Genomic DNA, 25,215 nt, shown 5'->3' with positions numbered 1-25,215 from the left:
AGGCTTATCCGCGTCTCACCCCAGAGCACTCTAACAAAGAATCTCTTCGCGAAACTTTTGCCAGAGTCTCTGCGGAGCGTTGGCCCTGACAAAGGTTGGCAGCCCACATTTTGAGAGGCCTGCCATAAGGAATAAAATACACTAGAAAATAATAAATAAAAATAATGGATGAAATAATAAATAAAAATAATAGAAGAAATAATAAATAAAAATAATAGAAGAAATAATAAATAAAAATAATAGAAGAAATAATAAATAAAAATAATAGAAGAAATAATAAATAAAAATAATAGAAGAAATAATAAATAAAAATAATAGAAGAAATAATAAATAAAAATAATAGAAGAAATAATAAATAAAAATAATAGAAGAAATAATAAATAAAAATAATAGAATAAATAATAAATAAAAATAATAGAAGAAATAATAAATAAAAATAATAGAAGAAATAATAAATAAAAATAATAGAAGAAATAATAAATAAAAATAATAGAAGAAATAATAAATAAAAATAATAGAAGAAATAATAAATAAAAATAATAGAAGAAATAATAAATAAAAATAATAGAAGAAATAATAAATAAAAATAATAGAAGAAATAATAAATAAAAATAATAAATAAAAATAATAGATGAAATAATAAATAAAAATAATAGATGAAATAATAAATAAAAATAATAGATGAAATAATAAATAAAAATAATAGATGAAATAATAAATAAAAATAATAGATGAAATAATAAATAAAAATAATAGATGAAATAATAAATAAAAATAATAGATGAAATAATAAATAAAAATAATAGATGAAATAATAAATAAAAATAATAGATGAAATAATAAATAAAAATAATAGATGAAATAATAAATAAAAATAATAGATGAAATAATAAATAAAAATAATAGATGAAATAATAAATAAAAATAATAGATGAAATAATAAATAAAAATAATAGATGAAATAATAAATAAAAATATTCAGTATAGGGAAAGCACTTCGCAGCCAGGTCAAAATCTTCAATAGCGGAAGCAATCGCGCAGGGCCGCAACTAGATGCTTGGCCAGCCGGGGCAAGAACGCATTTTGGCGCCCCCTCATAATGTTGAAGGAGAGGTAAAAGAGGGAAATTTACGCCTCCCCTCTAGTCCGGCGACCGGGGCACCAAGCCGCCTGCACCCCCCCCCTAGTTGCGGCCCTGCAATTGCGTATGTGGCGAATACAAGTTCTGATGAAAGACTTCGAAATTCTCACGGCACGGCATTCGCACCAGTAGAAAAAAAGCCATCTCTTCTGGCCGTTGATATTCTTATTTGGAAGTGATGCCTACGTTGGTTAACCCGTCTGTCCATGACCTCGAAAAAAGGTTCTCCCGATGGTAGATAAAACATTTTAGTACTAGTTCAGTGATTACGTCATTCCAGAGAGTGCAACCCCAGAAATTCAAGCCTCTCGATGGTCTGTAAGACCAGCCACTCCTGCCATCTATTCGTTTGTTAAAGGACTTCGAGGTTCTTTACCAGAAAAACCACAGATCTGTGGTTTTTCGAGGAGCTTTATGTCCTTAATTTTGTAAAGGCTCTATACTTGTGAACAGAGTTCCAGTCGGGCGAACGGACTCACAGGAAAGCACATGACAACGTATGCGCATCACATTTGCGGCATGCTGTACACAACATGTATGAAATTCTATAAGCTTTGCAAACTATACCATGATAATGTTCAGTAAAATCCAGGATGCGGCTCAGTTTTGCAATACCTAAATCCACGCATGTTTCTAATCAGGGGCGTAGCCAGAAATTTCGTTCGGGGGGGGGGGACCACTTTCATTTCGGGGGGGGACCAAAGTGACAGAACAATGGATTTGGCCATCTTTTTCCCTTTTTTCGGTCATTTTCTCACATTTCGGGGGGGGGGACCAGACCCCCCAAGTCCCCCCCCCCCTGGCTACGCCCTTGTTTCTAATGGCTACAACGTTCCATTACCCAGTTACCCAAATGATAATATTCAGGATCGATACATTTGCCCAAATACATTGACCTGATTTTGATATTGAAATAGGAAGTTAATACTGACAACTCCACTGGAAAAGTTGTTGGCATCCTACATACTTTTTCAACTCCCCCCTTCTTCAGTGTTTTAGACTAGAGAGGATAACTTCACGTCATCAGCAAATTGCAATAGAGGGATGGGTACCTTAGCGATATCGTAAGTGTACAAAGTAAATAAGATCACCTATCCATCTACCGTTTTTAGGGGCCTCAAGAACGAGATAAAAAGACTGATTACATTCTGACTTATTATTTACGTAAGCTTGAACTACATGCGTAAAGCTTGAAACTCGGACAAAGACAGGGAATTCTTAATATTAAAATATAGAATCCTCAGGACTAGGGTTTCGCCTCCCCCTCCCCCCCCCCCACCAATATGCTAAGGAACGGGGGTAGCAGGTAGATCTGGTGTCCCAGGCACTAGACCGACAGAGGCGCTGAATTCTTCCGTGTAATTATCAAACATAACACGGGGGAGGTAAAATGGGCGTTTGCTCTTGCTGAAAGAGTATCTAGTTGTTGGGTAGATGATCAGTTCTCTAGCCCCGAAAACCCTTCCACTATGGTTCCTGCCTACAGATATTGTAGAGCAGTGGGGAAGGGGCACACTTGTACATTTTTCGCTAGGCAGCGGGTACTATTGTCCGAATTTGATGGCGAATGACTTTCTTATTATTATGAAATAGTAGTTTGACAGTCATTCTAGGGTGAATAATTAGGAAAAACCTGGCGTGCACCAGAGTGCCTGAGGACACTGGGGGTTTCCATGAGGTCTCTGCCGTACCCGTGTGCAGGGTCGCGAATAGGGGGGTGCAGGCGGGTCTGGTTCCCCGGGCGCCGGACTAGAGGGGGTGCAAATTTCACTCTTTAACCTCTCCTTCGACATGATGAGGGGGCGCCAAAATGCGTGCTTGCCCCGGCTGACGAAGCATTTAGTTGCAGCCATGCCCGTGTGTACCCGTTGGTCCGTCCATGGATATACTTCTAAAATTTCCCGGGAATGCTGAGAAATTTCCCACGTTGATAAATTTTATCCAATTTTTCCCACAAATATTTGAAATTTCCTACGAGTTACCATCACTGTTTCGTATCAATTAAGGCTGGGATTACACTGTAAAAGTTTTGTAAAAGTGCTTTTATAAAACTTGAAAATACAACCAATAAGCTGATCGATTACATTCGAACAAATGAAACCGTGCTGTTTATTGGTTGTATTTTTCAAGTTTTATAAAAGCACGTTTACAAAACTTTTATAGTGTAATCCCGGCCTAATACACACATGCACACCTTCACGTATCCTAATTTTGCTTCGATTTTAGTAATAAGCGCCAATGGGCATGATTGGCGAAATGTACCGCTTAAATCTAAATAATACATGGTCAGAGGAAAGTATCTGAACCTGAATCATTCGATGACATAGAAACCCTACAAAATTTTGAGAAATTGTATAATTTTGTTCATGGAAAAACTTTGTGAGAAAAATCGGATAAAATTCATTATTAAATCCTGTAACTTCTCTGATATTGATCACAAACGGAAGTCGCCGACGTCACGGGGTACGTCACATCCTGGTTGACAACCCAAGTGCCCTGAGAAGGGGGTAAAGGATCCGTATTACTCTTTGGCAAAAATTCTGTCATTAGAGTAATTTTATTTAATTTCCTGAAGTGAAGGATCAAGGCTCTTGGTTAGGGCTCTGCCCGTTTCCGGGGTCTAGTTTGACTCCTTCAAATGTGCAGCTATGGCTGTTGAAATAGATACACAGCCAGCGGGCAGTGCAGACAAAGTCTCGTCTACAAGTCATAATTGGAATACTTTATTATCTGATGAAGACATCTTGGACGGTTTTGGTGAGTCCCCTCGCATTTTGCTAACTTTCAAGTTTTCGGGTGCAGAAATTATTCCCAGATCCAGGCCTTTGTGCCTGAAAAAGGATATCTGCTCAAAAATCTCTGTTCCTAAACACATCTCGGAGATTCGATTCACACGCTCAAGTGAGCTGTTAATCTCTACGGAAAATATTCACACTGCGAAAGAGATAAAAAAAATAGATATGATTTTGAACATTCCCGTTAAATCGGTCCTTTTGAAGGATTCGATTACCTCCAAATTTTTGCTAAATATTCCGTGTGATATTGCAGTAGTGGAAATTGCGGAAGAACTGCAATCGGAGGGGTTACAGGTCATCGGTATTCGAAGATTTATAAAAGAAAGAATTCCTTTACAAACTGTTCTGGTAACGATTCTTGGTAGGAACATTCCGCTGGAAATAAAGTTATGGTTCTTGATATTTCGACCACGTAAATTTATTGAGCGTCCTAATCAATGCCTTCGCTGCTGGAGCTACTTTCACCGCTCAAAGTTTTGTAGAGTATCATCTCAGATCTGCAAACGATGCGGCCAAAATCATAACCATGAAACCTGCCAAAACCCTATCTCCTGCATTAACTGTAAGGCTTCCACTCATCTTGCCTCTGATCGTCAGTGCCCTGCTTATGTCTTGGAGTCAAAAGCATATCACTATAAAGCCGAACATCATGTTCCAATAAACATCGCTCGAGAAAGATGTAAAATGAATTCCTCTTCATATGCTGCTCGGACCAGCATTTCCATGTCATCTGACTTCAGTGCTCTCAAGGCTGAGATCAGTTCCCTGGTCCAAGCGGAAGTATCTGCCATCAAAGAAATTGTACTTAAAGATCTGAAAATAAGTCTTCAGGAATCGCTGAATGACTCTATTAGAGCGCTTATTCCCGAAATAGTCAATTCGGTTAACCTAGCTGTACATAAGGTGAATATAATACCGCCACTTAATTCGAATGTAAATATGGACACTTCTGGTCCTTCGACTGCTATCTTCAATCAACCTTTGCCCCCTGAGCATAATGATGATAGTGACTTTTCTCAAGATCCTGAATCGAATAAATTCTATACTTCTCCTGCGGAAAGGGTTAAACAAAGACGATTAGCTAAGAGACTGAAAAATGACTTGGCCTCAAATGTTGGAACCTAGTTTTTCACTTAATTTCATTTTTGTCTCCCCCCCCCTTTTTTTTCCCCTCTCGTTTAAAGTTTGTTCCTCGTTTGATCTTTTTTCCTTTCTCTCTGTTATCGAGTTTGATAATGGTTTTTCTTTACCTCATTTAGAGCTGACAAGAGTTCAGTATTCTTATTTTTGTGATCAAATCGAGCTTCGTTTGATTTTTTTTCCCCTCCCTTTCCTATTGTGTTTTTCTCGCTTGATATTTCCTTTTTCTCTCCCAAAAATAAGTGTTGTTTTTTTTGTTTTTTTTTTTTCTGTGAATTTGATGCTTTTTCCCTCTCTTCAGTTCAATACATTTTTCTAGTTAATCCTTTCCAAAAAAAAAAATACTATGAATAATATGAATTTTAGAGTTCTTCAATGGAATGTCCGAGGCATCAAGTCCAAGTCAACCTTTATCAGAAATTTTTGTTTAAACTATGATATGTTATGTTTACAGGAGACTTTTCTGGAACCGAAGGACCATTTTTTTCTTGCTGGTTTTCAGATTTTTAGAAATGATCGACTTCTCCCAGGTGGTGGTTTAGTGACCGCGGTAAATTCATCTCTTTCCTCATCTTTGATATGGAAAATTTCGGACCCCTTTTTTGAAATTATGATTGTTCAAGTTTTTCTAAATAATTTTTCTATGTATGTTGTAAATTTTTATCGTCCTCCAGGTGTTTTCAATATCGCTGCTATTGACAATATTTTCTCATACATCTCTGGGAATTTCATCATAATCGGAGATTCCAACAGTCATCATCCAAACTGGGGAGGACATATTGTATCTCCTGCAGGTACTATGTTATTTAATTGGTATCTTAATCATAACCTTTGTCTAGTTCCTCCATTTTGCCCCACCTTTTATAGCAAGGACTCACAATCTTATATCGACTTATGTTTCTGTAGTCCAGGTCTTTATAGATATATTATCTGGACTCCCTGTGAATCCTTATTCAATAGTGATCATTTGCCAATTAAAATTTCCGTCTCTTTGAATAAACAATTCATATCTCAGGAATTCCGTTACATTAAATGGTCAGCAGTAATGGCAGGTCTCTCTGTCATCCCCGCTACTAACGATTTCGACAGTATCTACAATCATGTTGTTTCCATTGTTAACTCAGCTAGGTACTCTGTGTACCGGAAGAAACAACCTTGGCTTAAGTTGGATAAAGAAGGGCGTATTGCTCTTATCGAAAAAAAACGGGCTTTCCGCTTATTTCGCCGTGTGCCCTCTCAGGCCAACTGGATTAAATATAAAAAATTAGCTTCGGTTTTTCGTCGCCACCTTCGCATTCTACGATTGAAGACTCTGGCTCAAGAACTTCATCCTTTTACTCAGCCCTCAGTTCTCTTTTCTGTCTTGCGTAGACACCGTTATATCGTGGCGAAAACTTGGGATGATTCCCGGCATATTTTCAAGATTGCTAATAATAGTTATGTCGAGCCTCTCGTACAGATCCAACTTTTAAAATTTTACCACTTCTCTTCACCTGGCCGATCTCAAACCGTTACTTTTTATGGTCCTCCTCGTGAGTTCCAGGCTCAGATGGATGCACCGTTCACTCCCACGGAAATTCGTAGAGCCATTTGTTCTGGTCGTTCAACTACCCCTGGTCCAGATGGTGTTCCATTGAAGGTGTACAAACTCCTTCCAAATAAGGGGATTGAATTTCTGAATGCTTTTAATACCCTTTGGTCTTCATCGCTGGTGCCGCCGTCTTTTAAAGAAGGACGTATTATTTTTATTCCAAAGTCAGGAAAACCAACTACTGATCCGAAGAACTTTCGTCCTCTGACCCTTATAAACACTATTAGCAAAATCTTTGAGAGAATCATTCTTTTTAGGATCACCTGGATTGCATTACGATTTGAACTCTTTCCAAAAAATTTTTATGGTTTTCGACCAAAAACTGGTGCTGAGATTTGCATGAAAGATATGGTGTCCTCTATTTCATATGCCCTCCAAAGGGGCTATACTAGCTACATTATTGCTCTAGATTTGAGAGCTGCTTATGATTCTGTGAGGCATGATTTGCTCATTGCCAAATTAGCCCGCTTGGGCTTTCATGGTAAATTTTTAACTTGGCTCTTTAATTATCTCTCGAACCGTAAACATGTCATTCATTGGAGGGGTTCCATATCTGGTGCCTTTGCTCCCAACTGCGGTCTTTTACAGGGTTCTACCCTCTCCCCAGTACTTTTCACCCTGTTCACATTAGATATAACCTCATATATTAATTCTGACATTAAGTTTTTTATGTATGCTGATGATATTTTCCTTCAGATGAATGCGTTAGATGGGAAGTATGCTGAGTTCAGATTGATGAACACCTTGCCTAACATTCTCAGATGGGCTGAAAATAGTGGATTGTGCATCTCTCTATCCAAATCTCGTTTTTCTATTTTTTCACGGAGACGACCTCCATACTTTCCTTCTTTCAACATTAATGGCGAATCCATTCCGTTTGATCCGTACTTGAAAGTTCTGGGTGTTCATCTGGATTGTACTCTCACCTGGAAAAAACAATTATCATCTCTGCGTTCTAAGGGCACTCTATATTTAAACATTTGTCGCTCCATCTCTCACTCATCAAGAAATATTCCTTGCAAGTTCCTCAAACCTGTGCTAATGAGCATCATTGGAGGTACCATTGGTTACGGAGCTGTGGCCTGGTTTAATGCAGCCAAATCTTCTCTCACCAAGATAAACACAATCTATAACTCCTCGATGAGATCTATCTTAGGCCTCCCTACGTCAACTCGCATAGATAAACTCAGAACCATTCTCGCCCTACCCTCCTTTCAGGATTCCATTCTCTTCAGGATTGGGTTATCTTGTATTTCTGCCACAGCCTCTCCCACGCAGGGTCACTCTAACCATATAGATTCGGGTTTTTGTCGCCTCTCGCCATCTTTGGCTAGGAAAATATCACAGTTCAATAATACCATTGGTTTTTCCCACAGGTCCATGCTGCGTCCAATTTATTCTTTTTGGCCGTGGATACCCTCAAATATCTATTTCATATCGGAGGGTCTTAACTTTCAAAAAACTAAGTCTACCATCCCTTATCAAACAATATTCCAAGAGTACATTGAGTCTCTGCCGCTGAATGCTCATGTAATTGCTACGGATGCGTCTAAATCATCTCAAGTGGTTTGTGGAGCTTTCTGTTTGGTTACAAAAGTTATCAAGTCTTGGTTCATTAATAAAGACTCCTCAGTTTTCACTGCGGAGGCCCTTGCTATTACTTTAGGTCTTAGATCCTTCATTCAATCGTCTAATTCTTCAATATTCATATTTACGGATTCCAAATCAGTCATCATGGCTCTCGACAATTTCTCTATTCATTCATCTACGGTGACTCACCTACTGTATGCTCAACTGGTTCATACTAGTTCTTTGGTTAACAGCATATCACTAATCTGGGTCCCAAGTCATTCGGGCATTGCCATTAATGAAACTATTGACAATCATGTTCGTACTGTAGCTTCTACTACTGTTGATCTTCTACCTTCTAGCCTGTATGTAGAGGACATTCGTTCTCTTTACTATCGCCACTTCAAGGAAAATATTCGCAATGCTCTTTTCTTATCTATTCCTGAGTTTAGCTCCTTCTATAACTGCTGCCAGAACTTCTCCCCTTTGTTTTCGAATAGAAGGTTGGAATGTTTATTTTACAAACTTATTTGCAATAGAGCTCCCTTGAACGAATACCTACATCGTATTAAGAAAATGGCTAACCCTCTCTGTCTACAATGCAAGATTCCTGAAACTTCCTCTCACTTTTTGTTTTCTTGTATTAGGTTCTCCCAGGTTCGGTTCTCAACTTTTAATTCTCTTTCTCCACCAGTTAGGTGTTGGTCCGAGTTCTGTTCAGGCAGACCTGAGAACATTATCTGTTGCTTTGAGAGGTTTGTTACCCTTAGTCAACGATTTTCTTGAGTTTTTATTTCTTGTTTTTTTTCTCTCCCCCTCTTTCTTTCTCTCGTTTGGTTTTTTGTCCTTTTCTACCTTGGTTGTTTGGTTTCATTTTTTGTTACCACACACTCATCCAGGGACCCTATGTCATCATATCATTTTAAAGCGGCTTAGCATCGTCCCCTAAGCCTGAAGACTTCTTCTCCATCTCATATAACATCTCCATCTGCGTTTGTTTCGTCTGGTTTGTGTTTTTTTTTTTTTTCTTTTTTTCATACCCTTCTGAAGAAGAAGGAAGAATGGAAATTGCTGAAATTTATATGTGTTCTGTGATTGTTGAAAGCTCTTTCGTTAGTACATTTTTATAACATATTCTATGCTCTTGTGGAAGTTTCTTTCTCTAACAGGGGATGGCCCGAAGGCATAAAGCCCTGTATAATTGAAGAAGAAGAAGAAGAGAAGAAGAAGGGGGTAAAGGAGGTGTGTAAATTATCATCATCAATTTCACAAGAACTGGAAAAAATTATTATTATTTTCTCGCGGATACACCCGGAATCGCATCCCCCCCTAATTATTATTATTTTTTTAAATGTTTATGTAACGAACCTTCTTTTTGTAGCAAAAGAAATACATTCCTGTAGAATCGGAATTATCACAAACATGGTGAGTATCAATCATCAATAAGTTTCAAGTGTGTGGGGGAGGTTCAATTTCTCTCGATAATGACTGATTACTGTTTGAATGATTCAATCTCAATCGGAAATAAATTTGTTTATATTAAACACATGACATTAAACTGATAGAGAATAAATCCATGACTTATCATCTCAGTTTTGTTGTCTCAATTTATGATTATTCGATTCATGTAATGTCAACACATACCGGTTGTTTACCCTATGTTGCTTATGTAGGTACATCATTACGCTATTTTAAAAAGTACAGTAGACTCGAATATCCAGCTTAGTTAAGTAACTATAATAATAATTCTCTGTGATAGAAATGAGAATTAACTTTGTCGATACATTCCAAATGTAATCAATTCATGCAATCATTTGTCAGTGAAGAGCGAAATAAGTTTAAATTATATTTGTCTACATTAATACAGTGAAACCTTGATATAACGATATTCTGCGAACCAAGAAAAAAATATAGCTGAGGATGTTGAGGGATTATCAGTTATACAGAGGTCTTTATAATGATATTATACAGACGTATATTTTGGTGTATTTTCTAAATCGGCACAGTTAGTACCACCAAAAACATTCACTTTTTGCATTCATTCTGCTCAAAAATTTTTAAATCAGTTGATAAAATTTGATTGGATGTATTGCTCCTGTAAAAAGGTTCATTTGCAATAGACTTTGGTATATCTTATAAAAAGTAGCGATACCGAAAACTTAATCAGCACTTTCAGTGATCAAGTAGTGCCAAATACCAGTATTGTTAGATGTCTGGAAGAACTAAAATATGTGACAAGTTCTTACAAATATATCGAAGGATATTTCGAGTGAAGTCTCAAAAAATATTATTTCAATTTTAAAATGTTAAAAAATATTGTTATAGAGATGCATCAGAGGCTATAGGGGAATTCAAACAAGATTTTGAAAAAATACCACTACGTAGAGGGGTTTATCATTATATCTAGCATATTTGTAGCAAGGTTTCACTGTATTTTGTTTATTTTTAAAGTGTGTGCATATTCATATTGTAGCCTACATGATTTTGTGTTTCCTGCAATTAAGTTAAACATTATAAAATTTATGTTGAAATATATGCAATATTTTCATACATGGACTTCCTTCTCCTGAATTAAATTTTTAAAACTCACAGTACATAATGAACCCCAAAGCAGAATATGTTGAAATCAGTGCTGCTGCTGTAGAACACTGGAGAAATTTTAAGATAAATGTAAACAACTCTATTATGGTAATTTTTTATTGCAGAACATTTCTAGGCAGCCAAGGGCTTATTACAGCAGAACATATGAATAAGAGTGTGTTTTAAATAAAAAGGGTGATTTTTAATGGTATGTGAGGGGGTAGGAAGAGAACATCTATAGAATTCCAGTTTATCTGGCTTTTTTGTTATCCGGCCTGTCCTTTTGCATTAGGCTGGATAGTCCAGAGTCTACTGCAGAGGTCTTCAACTTTTTCCATTTGCAAACACTGCCTGTACCCATCAGCAAAAGAAGAGCACCCTTACAGCAAGTTTAACATACGAATCAAATGCATGAAATCAGAATGATTTCAATCTTTCAATGCAGTTTGTACTAGATGTTTCAATTGAAATGTTGATCAAGTGCTCACGAACATGAAATCCAATATGAGCATCGAGCAATCTGGGTAATTCAGGGAGCACTGTGGTGCTCGCGAGCATGGGGTTGCAGATACCTAATCTACTGTTTAGTAGAGTCTTGATGATCTGAGGTTGATGGGACTGAGGCTACCTTGGATTAGCGAAAGACTTTAATTATCCTAAAACGCAATAAAAAATTATTTAAATTTTGGTTTATTTATAGGTACTTTAATAAAAAAGACAAGAAAGCAGTATTAGCATACTTACTGTATTTGCTACATTTTTAATTGTTTTTCTTGTATCCGGTCTTTTTGTAGTCTCAAACTTAGTATAGAAACAAAATTTCTTTTACTTATATTTTGTGTAGCGATTTGGTATTATCTCAGAGAGGTTACAAACAGTATAGGGTAGAGATCTTAGCCACACGTTAAAACTCTTCAATAAAAAGTGTTGTAAAATAGCAATGGTTTTTTCTATTGGTCAAAGAAAAAATTTCAAGAACAGGAAGAATGTGAATTAGGAAACATTACCTAATTCTAACACATCACATAGAATAGAAAAATGATGTATTATTATATAAATTTTTTCGATTTGAATTGAGAAAGCATAACTTCTGGTTATACCTTCTCAATACTGGTTTTTATGTTTCCTTTAAAGAAGTGATATAATTTTGAATTGTTATTGTATGTTAATCTAATGCTGGGTACTTTTTTCTATCTCACCATTTAGACTGAACAGCAGCTAGATTGTGCCTTAGATTTGATGAGGCGTCTCCCTCCTCAACAGATTGAGAAAAATCTAAGTGATTTGATTGACTTAGTAAGTATGAAAAATGCACATCAAACACCTAAATTAATTTACTTGTTACAATCACTGTATTTTTTTTTGTGGTTCTGATAATTTTTTAAAATTTCTTATCTACTGGATATGTATTAGTTAATTATTTTAATTATTCATGCAATTGACCTTTTAACAGCCGATGTTCCCAATCAAGAACATTGTTTTTATTACTCGAAAAAAAATGTTTTTGTTCATGAAAGAAAACAAAAATTTCAATCATTTCAACACATATACAATTAATTTAATTTTTTTAAATCGCCTATTTTTAAGGAAGAATAAAATTTAATTTTTTTCTGTTTTTAGTTTTAATGTTTCTATGGACATGGGCAAGTCCAGAAAATATACAGGGAAATTTTTTTTCATTAATATGTCTAAACAGAAGGGGAAATAAAATAAAAAAAATGATAAAAATCTCAATATGCATCTGAATTCGGCTGGTAAATAAAGGTTAAATCTATAGGACATGATGGCGCACCCCAGCTGCATTTCCCTTTCAAAATATATTTACTTCACATTTTTTCAACTTCTTTATTCATAGCAAAGTAATAAATAGCCTATTCACTAAAAAAAAGCCATGGTCAAACAAAGAATAGCATAGTTATTTTATGGAAGTCAGCTGCATAAAGTAAAATGTTGTTTTGTACATACAGTATATTGATTTGATAGTGAATTTATTTTTTGTTTTCAAATATGTATTCAAATGAAAATATGCTTGTTGGTGAGCACTTCATTCTGATTATTTCTGTACCAAGAAAATCCATCAAGGCAATTTTTTTAGAATGACTGAATTATTTCAATTCTAATTGAGGGGATTCTCTTTTAGGTGCCAGAGCTTTGTGAAGATCTTTTGTCATCGGTAGATCAGCCTCTGAAAATTGCTCGTGATAAAACTATTGGGAAAGATTATTTGTTATGTGATTATAATCGAGATGGGGACTCTTACAGGTATGAACAGCTTTTTAAATGTTAGATGCATGATCATATTGACAAATCATTTCAAGCTGAGCTAAATTTTTATTGAGTCTTTTGAATTAAGTCTCAACGAAACATGCATTGTTTAATTTTTTTCCATGCAAATTATTGAGCTGGACATGGGCAAGTCCAGAAAATGTACAGGGAAATTTTTTTTCATTAATATGTCTAAACTGAAGGAACAGAAGGTGAAATAAAAGGAAAATATTGTTGGACATTTTATGAATTTTAGTTAGTACATATACAAAGGCCACAACAGTCAAACTGCCTTCAATGAGGTAGCAGAATCTTCAGTTGGTGGATAATAATTTGGAATGATCGGAAACAAAAATGTAACTTTTTAATGGTGAAGGAGTTTATGTTGAAAGTACTGCGAAACCTCAATATAATGATACTCTGTGGACCAACAAAAAATATTGTTTTGAGAGGGATTTTTGTTATATTGATAGGTAGCAAGCAGTTTAACATTAGAATTTCAACATTTTCAAACAAGACTTGAAAAAATATTGTAGAGAGATTTATCATTATATCGAGTATCGTTGCAGCGAGGTTTCACTGTATTTTGAACAGGTATACAGTCCTATACCTCCCTCAGTATGATTCAAGTAACTGCTTATGTTACAAATACCAAATCTTTCTGTAAAGATTTTCATGATTTATAAAAAAAGTTCTCTTTATGTAAAGTCTTACACCAACATAAATCATATTAATTTTCAGTGATGCTATGCTATAGAAGAACAATAATCTATTATTTATTTATTCTTAGCCAAATTAACACTAAAAAGATGGAAGGGGGTTATTTTGACCCTTCCTTATATCCTAGCACAATTATGCGGTAAATACTACTGTCATCGTCACAATTGATTTCTAAGTAGGTTATAATCCTTCTGAAAGTCTTTTTTTTTGCATTTGACCTTCCGTATGACCTTTCTTTCCCCCTATTATCTGCAAGTGTCAGTCAGCAGGTATGTAATTTTTGGTTTTTGTCAAGCATTCTTTCCATATTATCCGATAAATTGTTTGTCCTGGGACATAGAAAATTTGAATGTGTGATCATTTCAAATAGTTTAGAAATGGCAAGAAAACTTATATTTACTGAAGAAGAAATACTCCAGGAGTTGCAAAGATTATATGAGAGAAACTCTGGAAGCAGTGATGATGAATGTGCTTAAGAGCATGAGATCTTCCCTATGCCGAACTGTGGAGAAGCAAGTAGGAGTTCTGATGACGAAGATTTAAATCAGAATAAACTTATTTCTCCAACGGTGCATCAATTTGTACAAAATAGAACGCCATTGAGAAGTAAGAAACGTAAAATTGTGAGAAATGATACCTTGTCGAAAAAAAGACCCCAGAAACAGTTGCCTGTAATAACGAAACTAAATATGGAGTCAACATCGTGGATAAAATGGTGCGATTATACACGACCAAGACTGGAAGTTGTCACTGGCCAATGCATGCATTTTCTAACATTTCGGATATGTCAGCGATAAATGCTTGGATTTTGTACAAACAAGTCACAGGAAAAAATCACTCGGAGTACATATGAACTTACATATGGCAGTTATGTGAAGAACTCTGTGCTGAGTATTTCAACTTGAAAACTACAATTCAAAATGTGATAATATGTAAAACACCTATTGATGGAAACAGAAAATGACAGAAATGCCAAGTGAGAAGGAATTGCATAGTCAATAAAACACTTCAATCTTGTATGCAATGCAAAACGCCAGTGTGCAGCAAATGTGTATAGAGAGAGGTGATTTGTACAAAATGCTTTGAGTGCTAGATAAAAACAAAATATATTAATAGGATAGTGGTTGCACCCTGTGTTTTTTGTTTTATAACTATTTATGTTTTAAAAATGACATACCGTGATTTGAAACATTAACGTATCCTAAAATAGCAAAACTATGGAAGTCATCTTGACCTTATGGAAGTCTTTCGAGGTATACTCTCGTGACCCGTCTTTCTAGTGTTAATGTTAGCTTTTGATACGTAAATACATTAGCCTACATGAAATTTTCAGTAAGATTCCTAAATAATCTCATTTCTTTCAGATCTCCATGGAGCAATACCTATGACCCTCCCCTGGAAGATGGCGCTATGCCATCAGAGCGACTTCGGAAATTAGAAATTGAAGCAAATGAAGCTTTTGACCAGTACAGAGAAATGTATTTTGAAGGAGGTGTTTCGTCTGTTTATTTGTGGGATTTAGAGCATGGTTTTGCTGGAGTTATCTTGATCAAGAAAGCTGGTGATGGGTCCAAGAAAATTAAAGGGTGCTGGGATTCTATTCATGTTGTGGAAGTACAAGTATGTGTATACTTCTTTATCATTCAATAAAGTTGAAATTCTTTATGCACATATGTTATAGATAGTTATGAAGAAAAAGAAACATAGTAGAAAAATATATTAGTTAGAACTACCAACTTAATGGTTGAGGTTGGTATAATAAAAATAGTAAAAAAAAAAAAATGTTTACATTAGGGCTGATCTGATTGATCAAGTTCAGTTAATCAATCAATTTTTTAACAGTTAAAAGTTTTAGCTGAGTTAATCGACTTGATCAGTCTGATTAAAATTTATATCAAAAGTTTGCAAATTAACTTGATTTGTTTGACAAAACTGATTAGATGTCTTATAAAGTACGCTCCTGTGCATAACATTCTAGACAAATGATCATGATAAAAAATAATTGAATCAATAGTTCGATCAAATTTTTTGGCACGGAAATACAAGTTCAAATACATCTAGTTTTCAAGTTAATGAAGAGTGGCAATTTTAGTTTCAAATCAAAACTAATAGGAATTTTAAAAGATGTGACCAAAATTTGTTGTCTCCACTGTGAACAGCTGTTTTCTTATTTGGACCATCAACTACCCCTTGCCCTCACAAATATCATTTGAGAGAATTTTATAGGAAAACAAGCAAGAGTAGTTTTGAAATCAGTGATTAACCTAAAATAATTATTAAAGAAAAAACAAGATTCAAGTGAAGAAATTCCAAGATTTCACAAATACATACAGCGTATTAAATTGTTTCAAGTGGACAGCTTTAATTTCTTAATCTATTATATTTATTTACATCTGGCGAATAAGTGTGCAAAATGAATAAAATAAATGTTTATATCATCAATCAGTATTGTAGTCACAAAAATATTCAGTTAAAATTTTTGATTAATCAGTAAATGACATTGCTAAAAAAAAATTAATGTTCTTAAGGAAATTTTAATGGTTTATCTTGAAAACTAGAGCCAATCTAACAAAACCAATGCTAGATTCGAAATCAGCGTCACAAAATTTCCCTTAAATATATTTGATAAAATTAGTGTTGAGCAGTGTATAAATTAACATTTTTTGATTAACTTGTTAAAAAATTTAGTTGGCTCTGGTTTGCAAGCATTCGTCTAAATTTTTTTGTTTAATTCATAAAGATTTCAAGAAACTATTTATAGTGCATTGAATGTGTGACCCATTCACATTCAGCATTAATCATTTGACCATTTTTGTCGCACCATGGTCATTTTCTGCACACGAGGGCTAATTAGACAGGGATCTACAATTTACTGCTGATTCCGAACGGCAGGCTTGCTTTTTTATACTCATTAAGAGGTTGGTGTGCTAACCCCTTGATGGGGGACTCCCTGCAGTAGCAAATTTTTCTGCGGTCATGTTGCCATTTCTGTTGTACCCCTATGTCAGGAAAGTTTTTCTGACAAGGACGAACTGGGTATCGAACTCACAACACTTTTAAACATCTTTTGGTACTTTAGGCGAGTATCTTATTGACCTGGGATACCAGTCCCTTCAACATTAATATTCTCAAAATTGACATGGCGGAACAGAGTTTAAATAAAATTTTTTTAATGTTGTGGAAATAGTCACACTTCAGTAACATTATATCTGATGCTTTCTAATGTGCATTAGGCTGGTCAAAAACTATCTGCACTCTATTTACATTGAAACTTCTGTTGGCTACAAGCATCTTGTCCAACACCCCCAAAGCAGAATGTTTTGCGATGTTCTGCAACGAGCCCTCAGCTGACTGAAAATGTTCTGCGTTAAAAATTCACGTATACATAATAGAGTTTTTCTACGCTTTTCTCAAAATTCTTCCAGATTGTTCTGCAACAGCACTGGTTGTTCTGCGATGTACGTCTCACATTTCGGCATATTCTGCTTTGGGGTCCAACACTTTCCGTATATATAAGGCCCGTTGTTAATGCTGTAAACACTTCTGTTTGGGATTTTAAAGATTCCTGATCTTGTCCTATCAAGTTATTGCCTGTTTGATACATAGGCGGAGATTGACTTGGAAGTCTGGGGGGGGGGGAACGTCATTATTGCTGGGGGTGGGGCACGATGATGATGATGTCAATTCATATATACATTAGATCAGTCGAATCCACTTTTGATGCTGGGGGGGGGGGGGCATTGCCCTCCCATGCCCCCCCCCCCCGTATCTCCGCCCATGGTGATACCACCAAAGAAGTCCTACAGTAGGAGGAATATATATGCCTCTGATGAAGAAGGGAAAACTGAGGGGTGTATTTGTGTTTTACAGCTCACTAAAACATTTTTAATAAGTGGCTATGAATGTTTGTTGACAGTGTTTAAGGCGTTTTGAAAAACGAAACGATTAAAAAAAGTGATGCACTTATCTTCTCTAAAATTTTACTAACATTAATTTTCAGCCAGAGTGTGGCTTAATGTCAAATATACACATATAAGAAATGATTTTTTAATGGAAAAATATTTATGGAGGCAAATCAAAACTTTTGTGATTTTATACCATTTAAATCTTTTATGCAGCAAAAGTTTATAATATGTTTTTCAAAATATGATTTTTCAAAATTTCCCTTTTATTAAATTTGAAGGAGAAGTCCAGTGGTAGGAGCGCACACTATAAATTGACTTCAACAGTCATGTTGTGGCTACAGACAAATAAACAAAGCTCCGGAACAATGAATTTAGGTGGAAGTCTTACAAGACAGGTAAATTTTTCCTTGTGCAAGCTTTATACATTTCAATTGAATTTTTTAATATATTTGCATATTAATGCTGTGGAAATTTGTTTTATTAGCATTATGTTTTTAAACAAATCGAAAACTTGCTGTACGTATAAGAATCATGCATATCTTAGTTAATATGCATATTAAGTATGTTTGAGATTTATGCCATTGTGATCCAATATGTGTTATTCATGTCATACATGTTTACCTGGATTAAGCTAGAAAAACATTGATTGTTGTATAAACTTTTCAAATATTGTTGACCATCATGATTAATTGTTTTAAATTAAGGTAATTTAAAAAGAGAGAAATTATTTTTAACTGCATATTTAGAAAATGAAACGACCTTAGTGGTTGTTTTTTTTTGTAATAATATTTAAAAAAAGTTTGCCTGAACAATGGTTTATGTTGTTTTTTCAAACTTAGAGGAGACAATAATAGTCATGGCTGAATTCAGGGGAAACACCTTTTTTTACACGGATTGCAGCTGTGTAAAGGTGCATAGCAAGTATATCTGTTGGTTTCTGCAAGAACTTCAGGAAGGAATAGTGGAATCTATGTGGAATGTTATTCAGTCACAAAACCGATTTTGCTAAATATAAGAGATTGTTATTCAGTTGAATGCTTTCATTTCTATGATATTAAATTAATAAAACTTAGAAATAAATGATAAAAAAAAGACTAATAACTCACAAGCATTATATTGCAATATGTAGTGCTTCCCCAGCCCAATGAAATTCCCTATGCTTTAGAATCTGGTATTATCAAGAGTAATATGCCACATCATGAGTAATTTGAGTATCTCATGTGAATCATTGTTTCTTTTTATTTTATTTGATGTTTGTTTGAATTTCAGTTTGACTATTTTAGCTATTTAATTTCAGTAATTTGCTAATTTAAAATCGCAAGGCTGATCTCCTTGTCAGTATAAAAATTACTGAAACTTTGAGTGTGTGTATCATCCTTTTTCATATATATATATACATACATACATACATACACGGGGTATGGTATTTTCTGGCAAACCGTTTAGGTATATTTCCAATTAGAAAAAGTCTCCAAATAATGTGTTTAGTACTCAGATAGTTCATTCATGTTCGAAGGGATTGCATAGGTGCGATGAGGTATTCAAATTCAAAACAGGGGGGAAGTAGGTGGGTAAAAACAGCATATAAAATAACCATTTATCACATCCAATGCTGTTTTTTCCCTAACTTTCCTCCGTTTTTTGAATTCGAATATCAGTCAATATTGCACTTAGAAATATGGGATATTTTTATTCGCATTCGGGAGAGACTGGGCAACAACTTTCTGATTGGGTTTTTTGGCAGCACAGGGTGTCTGCATAAAAAGTTAACATTTTTATTTTAATAACTAAACAATCCCTTGAAAAATGAATGACATATCTGAGTATACACATTATTTGGAAACTTTTACTAATTGGAAGTATGCCTGTAGGATCAACGGTTCGCCAGTAAAATGTCATACCCCACCCCTTGTTTACTATGCACCCTGTATATTGGCATGGAATAGTAATAAATTGCATGATGACAGGCCAAGGCTGTACAGTAGTGTAATGGCATTACTTGGCAAATTTTAAAACAATGTATCATAGCATATATTAAACTTTAATTTTCAATCTGGGGACTAAAAATATCTTGGTTTTATTAATCATTTGCGATGCTTAAAGCTTCATTTTCAACTTAGAATTCAAACATTTAACAATGTACAAGTCTGTGATAAACATATTTTCCTTTGTTTCTCTGTTTATTGCTTTTTTAGATTGAAGGCGATTCCGTGGTAAATGAAGCAAGCCCTCATATTGCAAATATTGGGCGTATGGTTGAAGTAAGTAGTATATATAATGTGTAGGGGAAAATTATTAGAATTATGTAAATAGGTTATGTGCATGTAGTATTTAGAAATTTTGACTTACAGTAGCCTCTCTCTCATTAGTACAGTGTTATACCAAAATCACTGCTAGAAACTAACTTTAGAACCTAAATATAAAATTACATTGCATACCATCTTTGTCTTCTGAAATTTGATATATAATACAGTTACTGCACTATAATTTTCCTTTTAGAAGCTGCAGCTTATTTGTTAACTTTAGGTCCCTTTATCACATTTAAAGCTGCAGTATGACTTTTTTTAACCATCACCTTTCCCCTAATGTACAGGGTGGTCATAAAATAACTCTGTGAATATACGACCCACCTTAACGGCTGCAAAAATTAATAAATACAAATGAAATTCGAGATATAGGTGTTTCTGAGTTTGTGCTCAAGAATGAGATGGAAAACAAAAACCTATCTTTCGCAATTAAGGTTACAGCAACTAAATTTCAAAAATTTTTAATGGCAACACTTTTACTCATTGCAGAATGATCGGCTCAGTAAAAGTTCATGAATGACATTGAAACAGTGTCTAACACCATAAATGCTGGTGCAGGATGCAGACTTGAAAAATCTCACTAAGTAGTTGATGTGCTATCCGCTCTGTTGGGAATTCCTCAAGAAGTGATATTTTTTCTTTGTCTTCGTTCTGCACCAGCGTTTATGGTGTTACAGACACAGTTTCAACATCATTCATGAACTTTTATTGAGTCAATAATTTTGCAATGGATAAAAGTGAGTGTTGCCATTAGAATTTATTGAAATCTTGTTGCTGTGACTGTAAGAGATTGGTTTTTGTTTTTATCTTCTTTTCGAATGCATAATCTGCAATACTTATTTATCATATTTACTTGTGCATAAGACGAGGTTTTTGTTCAACTTTCGCTTATTCAAAAACTTAGGCCATCCTATATGCGTGAGTGACTACGTAAACAAAAAATATCTCTCCATAAAAGACAAAAAAGGGATTACCCCATATTTTCCTGCATATAATCCACTGTGACGCATTTTTATTACCCACCTGCGAAAAAAAAGAGAAAAAAGAAAGCAACTTATAATCTGTGGCGATGTATTATCTGCAGGATTAAAAAATAATGATAATAGAAACTTGTTTCAATAATCAATCTATTGGTACGTTAATTGAAATTCATTTACGAAACAATAGCATTATTTAAAAAAAAAAAAAAACCAGTTTAATCAAAAACCGTCACATTCAGACTCATCAGGCTGATAACATCATTTTCTGCAGATTGTCCGCAGCGGTAGATGATCTGCATTTTTCAATGTATTCTTTTTAACACATAATCCACAGAACATACAGAAGAAAATGCAGTAACTTAAGAAATAACAGCAGAACTAATGAACTATTGAATTTCATTATTGATGAAAAAGTTAGATCGAATCAAAGAGAACAATAATTGGAAATTAATAAAAAATAATTGAAAGCTAATGAGAGAGAGAGAATTTCAGAATAAATGAAAATTCAAAATTTATGGAAGACATAATTTTCAGATTTTGTGAAAGATTTTAGTACTTTTTGGACCTTGTTTGATTCAGAGCCCTAGGCCAGACACAGGGACCCAACAGTGGCATCAGAGCTGGATTGTATATGCACCCACAGTATTTTGGTACACCATTTGTGTGAGCACCGCAGAATTTATTCAGAAATTCCCTCTGTGCAATAATACTCTGACATACATTATCCTGAATTTATGTCGCTTTGCCCTAAAAATATCATGCTAATACTTGTGAATAAACAAAATAAGGAGTGAATTAATAAATATTTTTTCTTATTTTGATCTCTAACATCATATCTTGTCCTATATGCAAGTGAATATGGCATTTCTTAAATTTCATTCACATTTGTTGATTTTTGCATCATTTATTGGCAAAGTTATTTTATAACCACCTTGTATATATTTTTCTTGCCAAGTATTGACAAGTTTAAGTTGTCTGTGTAGAATTTTATCAGTTTCAACATATACATTATTTTGAAAATTCATAACTGCAGTTTTTCTTTTTGCTATCACGGTTTCAATATTGATATTTTGTCTTCACCTGAGCACAAATATAATTATAAAGAAGTGGGGGTGGAAAGGCTTAAATACTTTCATGCTCTGCACAAGGTTAAACAGATGAATGGGAATTTGTTGCTCCATATCATGTTAAAAGTCAACACTTTGCGTAAAGCCAGATAAATTCTTTTTTTTCCACAGACCTTTTTTCTTCTGTATTACTGGTATTTTAGAAAGCTTTCAGGGTCTGAATATTCTGCCTCAAGGATATTTTGAAGGGTGAGTTTTTAACAGGTGGACAACATCATGAAAGTAATGATAACTTTAAGTACTGGGAAGTATGGAAAAGAGGCCAAGGGCCGATGAACAGGACCTCTTACACGCCTCACAAAACTACATGCTTAGTGCATGTACAATGCTAGTTCCACTCTACAGATTTTTTTTCTGTAGTCATTTTCCAGAGTCACGCATATTTACTGGAATTTTTCAGTAAATAGCATTTTTTGAGCATAGCTGAAATAGCTGTAAAAACTTTTTTTTTAATTTTCTAGAGTATTTAATTATTTTTTCAGTTTTTAAAATAAATACATGAGACTTCTGATGATAAACACTATAAATGAGGACTTGCAATTAAAGTTGAATCACTGCAGTGCATCCTTTTTCTATGTATTATGTTTTTGTTATGTGTGTGGGGATCAAAAGCACAAGGGGTATAAGTGCAATGTTAAGTATATGAGTTTTATATCCCTTGTGCTTTAAACCCCTGTTATGATTTTTGAGTTAGAGTTTTCTAATGCACTTTGCAAAAAAAAAATGCACTTGGTTCAGAGTACTGATCGTATTGATATTCTTCTCTTTATTCTGTATCAGGAAATGGAAAACAAGATTAGGAATACATTGAATGAAATATATTTTGGAAAAACCAAAGACATTGTGAATGGACTGCGATCAGTGCAATCATTATCTGAGCAGAGACAACAAGCTGACCTAAGGAATGACCTTGCGAAGGCACTTCAGAAGAGACAAGCTAAAGGCGATAAAGACTAGACTGCATTGTTGTAAACTAGAAGCACATGCGGTTGTTTTGCACCTGCGCTCTGCTGCTGAGCCCCTTTCAATCAGTTCATGTACATGCAGATGTGTATGTGTCCTCGAAGATCTGATGACACAACATATTTATGATAAGACTTTTTTTGGCTAATTCTTATCGTGGGCTTATTTTTATGCTTTGTATTTCTAAACTTTTTACTAATTTAGTTTTTTTTTTGTACAATTATGTTAATTTGTGTCAGTCAATCAATTGATTATAGTGATGATATAGTCCGATGTTTCCTGTTATTTTCCCACTCAATGTGGTTGGTTGGTTCTGTGAAAACTTGTATAAAAAAAAAAATTCCAAACGTTTTGTTTTTTTAATGTATGTTGTATTTATTATGCTTTGTTTAACTTATATAAAGCCATCTATAAATTAAGAAAATGTAGTATTAAAAAGATAAAGCCAAAAGTTCATGTGATTCCTGGAAAGGACTCGGAACTGATGTTTTCAACTTTATTTTCCATCCAAATAGCTGGTGGAACAGCTATAAACTAGGAAAAAGAAATGGAATTTTCTTGGGTGAACTAATGAATAAATTAAATTAACATCTTAAATGATGTATAGCAGTGGTTTTTAACCAGTAAAAAGTTGATAATCATTGATCTAAGGTTTCATGTATAATAATGGGAATATAATAATTTGTTCTGTCATCGGAGTATAGTAAACTCCCAATTATCCAACACTCATAGGCACATGTGTATGTTGTATAATCAAAATTGTCAGATAACAGAAAAGATATTATCAGTGGCATTTTGTAAATGTACAACTATTAGACTATAATTATGAAGCTATACTTGATGTTGATAACTATTGCCAATCAGTGGTGAAGTCTAGAGGATAAAATATATCTATATATGCATAACGAAAAAATACAAGTATTTTGGTTAACTGGCACCTGAAGCTAAAGAAAGGTACAATAGGAAGCAGAGCGTTTGACAATTTAAGAGTTCATTGGCTTAAGTCGTGGGTCTTCAACCTTTCATACTTTGTGGGCCAAATTGAAATTGGCCATGAACCTGACGGGCCACCAACTCACACTGAGAAATTTATGATTGGAAGAATAATCCACATTTACATGAACATCCTGAGTTGAACGGGCAAAAATAATTGAAGACTTTTGCATTCTTCAATTATTTATTTTATTAATTATCATTTTTTTTAATTATTTCTGAAAATAACTTTTTTGACTAATTTTGGAAAAGTTCCTATAATTACTGATTAATTTTAATATAAAATCACTTTAAATGATTCTGTAATTATTTATTTTTCCGTAATTATGAAATTATTTCCTTCCCAATATATTTTTAAATCATTTCTTTCAATGATTACACAGTTATTCTTTTACTAATTGTAAAATAATTTCTATCACGTCACAAATTGTAAACTATTTCTCATTGATTTAAAAGTTATTTTTTTACTAATTCTGGAATTATTTGTTTTAAAAATCAAAAATTATTTCATTAATTCTGAATTTTCATCAATTCATTCAGGAATTATTTCTTTCACTAATTCTAGAATTATTCCCTTCATAAATCCTGAAATTATTTTCTTCATTAACTGTAGTATTAATCATCTTTCAATGTTTTCAACCATTTTCTAAAAAATGATCGACAGGTCATGTCCAAAAAAAAGCTGAGGGCCAAGCATTGATGACTCCTAGCTTAATTGTACTGAACATTAGTTCAGCATAAGAAAGATAAATTACAGTAAGACCTTGGTGTAATGTCTATCACTTTTAACGTCACTGAGCCTATAATGTCAGTTATTAAAGCTAGAATAAAGTAAATTAGGTTTATTCCTTGAAGTCATTTTTATTTTCTTCCTAGAGGTGATTTTGTTCCAAGGTCTGACTGCACTACAATTCTAAATCAAGGAAAGCTTATACCAAAAGTAGTCAAATTTTAATCCATTGAAATGCTTCTGAACATTTATATTACTTTCAAGAACCAAATCAGGAAAAATCTACCCATTCTTGAATGGAAACCATTTTATTTATTTATTTATACAATATTGTTTGGCGGAGGCCTACACAAGAGGATGCCGAATTATATATGGCAAAAGTGTCGATTGATGGTACGAGAAAGTTCAGA

At 34.2% G+C, this 25,215-nt stretch overlaps 1 protein-coding gene across 1 annotated transcript; it reads left to right on the top strand.

The window, feature by feature from the left end:
* The first annotated feature begins 9,467 nt into the window (after nucleotides 1–9,467).
* Nucleotides 9,468–23,679, top strand: cpb (F-actin-capping protein subunit beta). Its single transcript, XM_089243500.1, has 7 exons — nucleotides 9,468–9,661; nucleotides 12,023–12,112; nucleotides 12,957–13,078; nucleotides 15,166–15,421; nucleotides 17,985–18,101; nucleotides 19,902–19,967; nucleotides 22,900–23,679. Exons 1-7 carry the CDS (start codon nucleotides 9,659–9,661, stop codon nucleotides 23,074–23,076), a joined length of 831 nt encoding a protein of 276 aa, XP_089099626.1. The 5' UTR covers nucleotides 9,468–9,658; the 3' UTR covers nucleotides 23,077–23,679.
* Nucleotides 23,680–25,215: the final 1,536 nt, after the last annotated feature.

The sequence above is a fragment of the Pholcus phalangioides genome, unplaced genomic scaffold (genome assembly GCF_987345545.1).
Source record: "Pholcus phalangioides strain wild (caught in Gottingen) unplaced genomic scaffold, Ppha-v1.0 ptg000015l_1, whole genome shotgun sequence".
In the NCBI taxonomy this organism is placed as follows: Eukaryota; Metazoa; Arthropoda; class Arachnida; order Araneae; family Pholcidae; genus Pholcus; species Pholcus phalangioides.
Note: the sequence above shows the minus strand (reverse complement) of the source record. Positions and strands in the feature narration are given on the sequence as shown.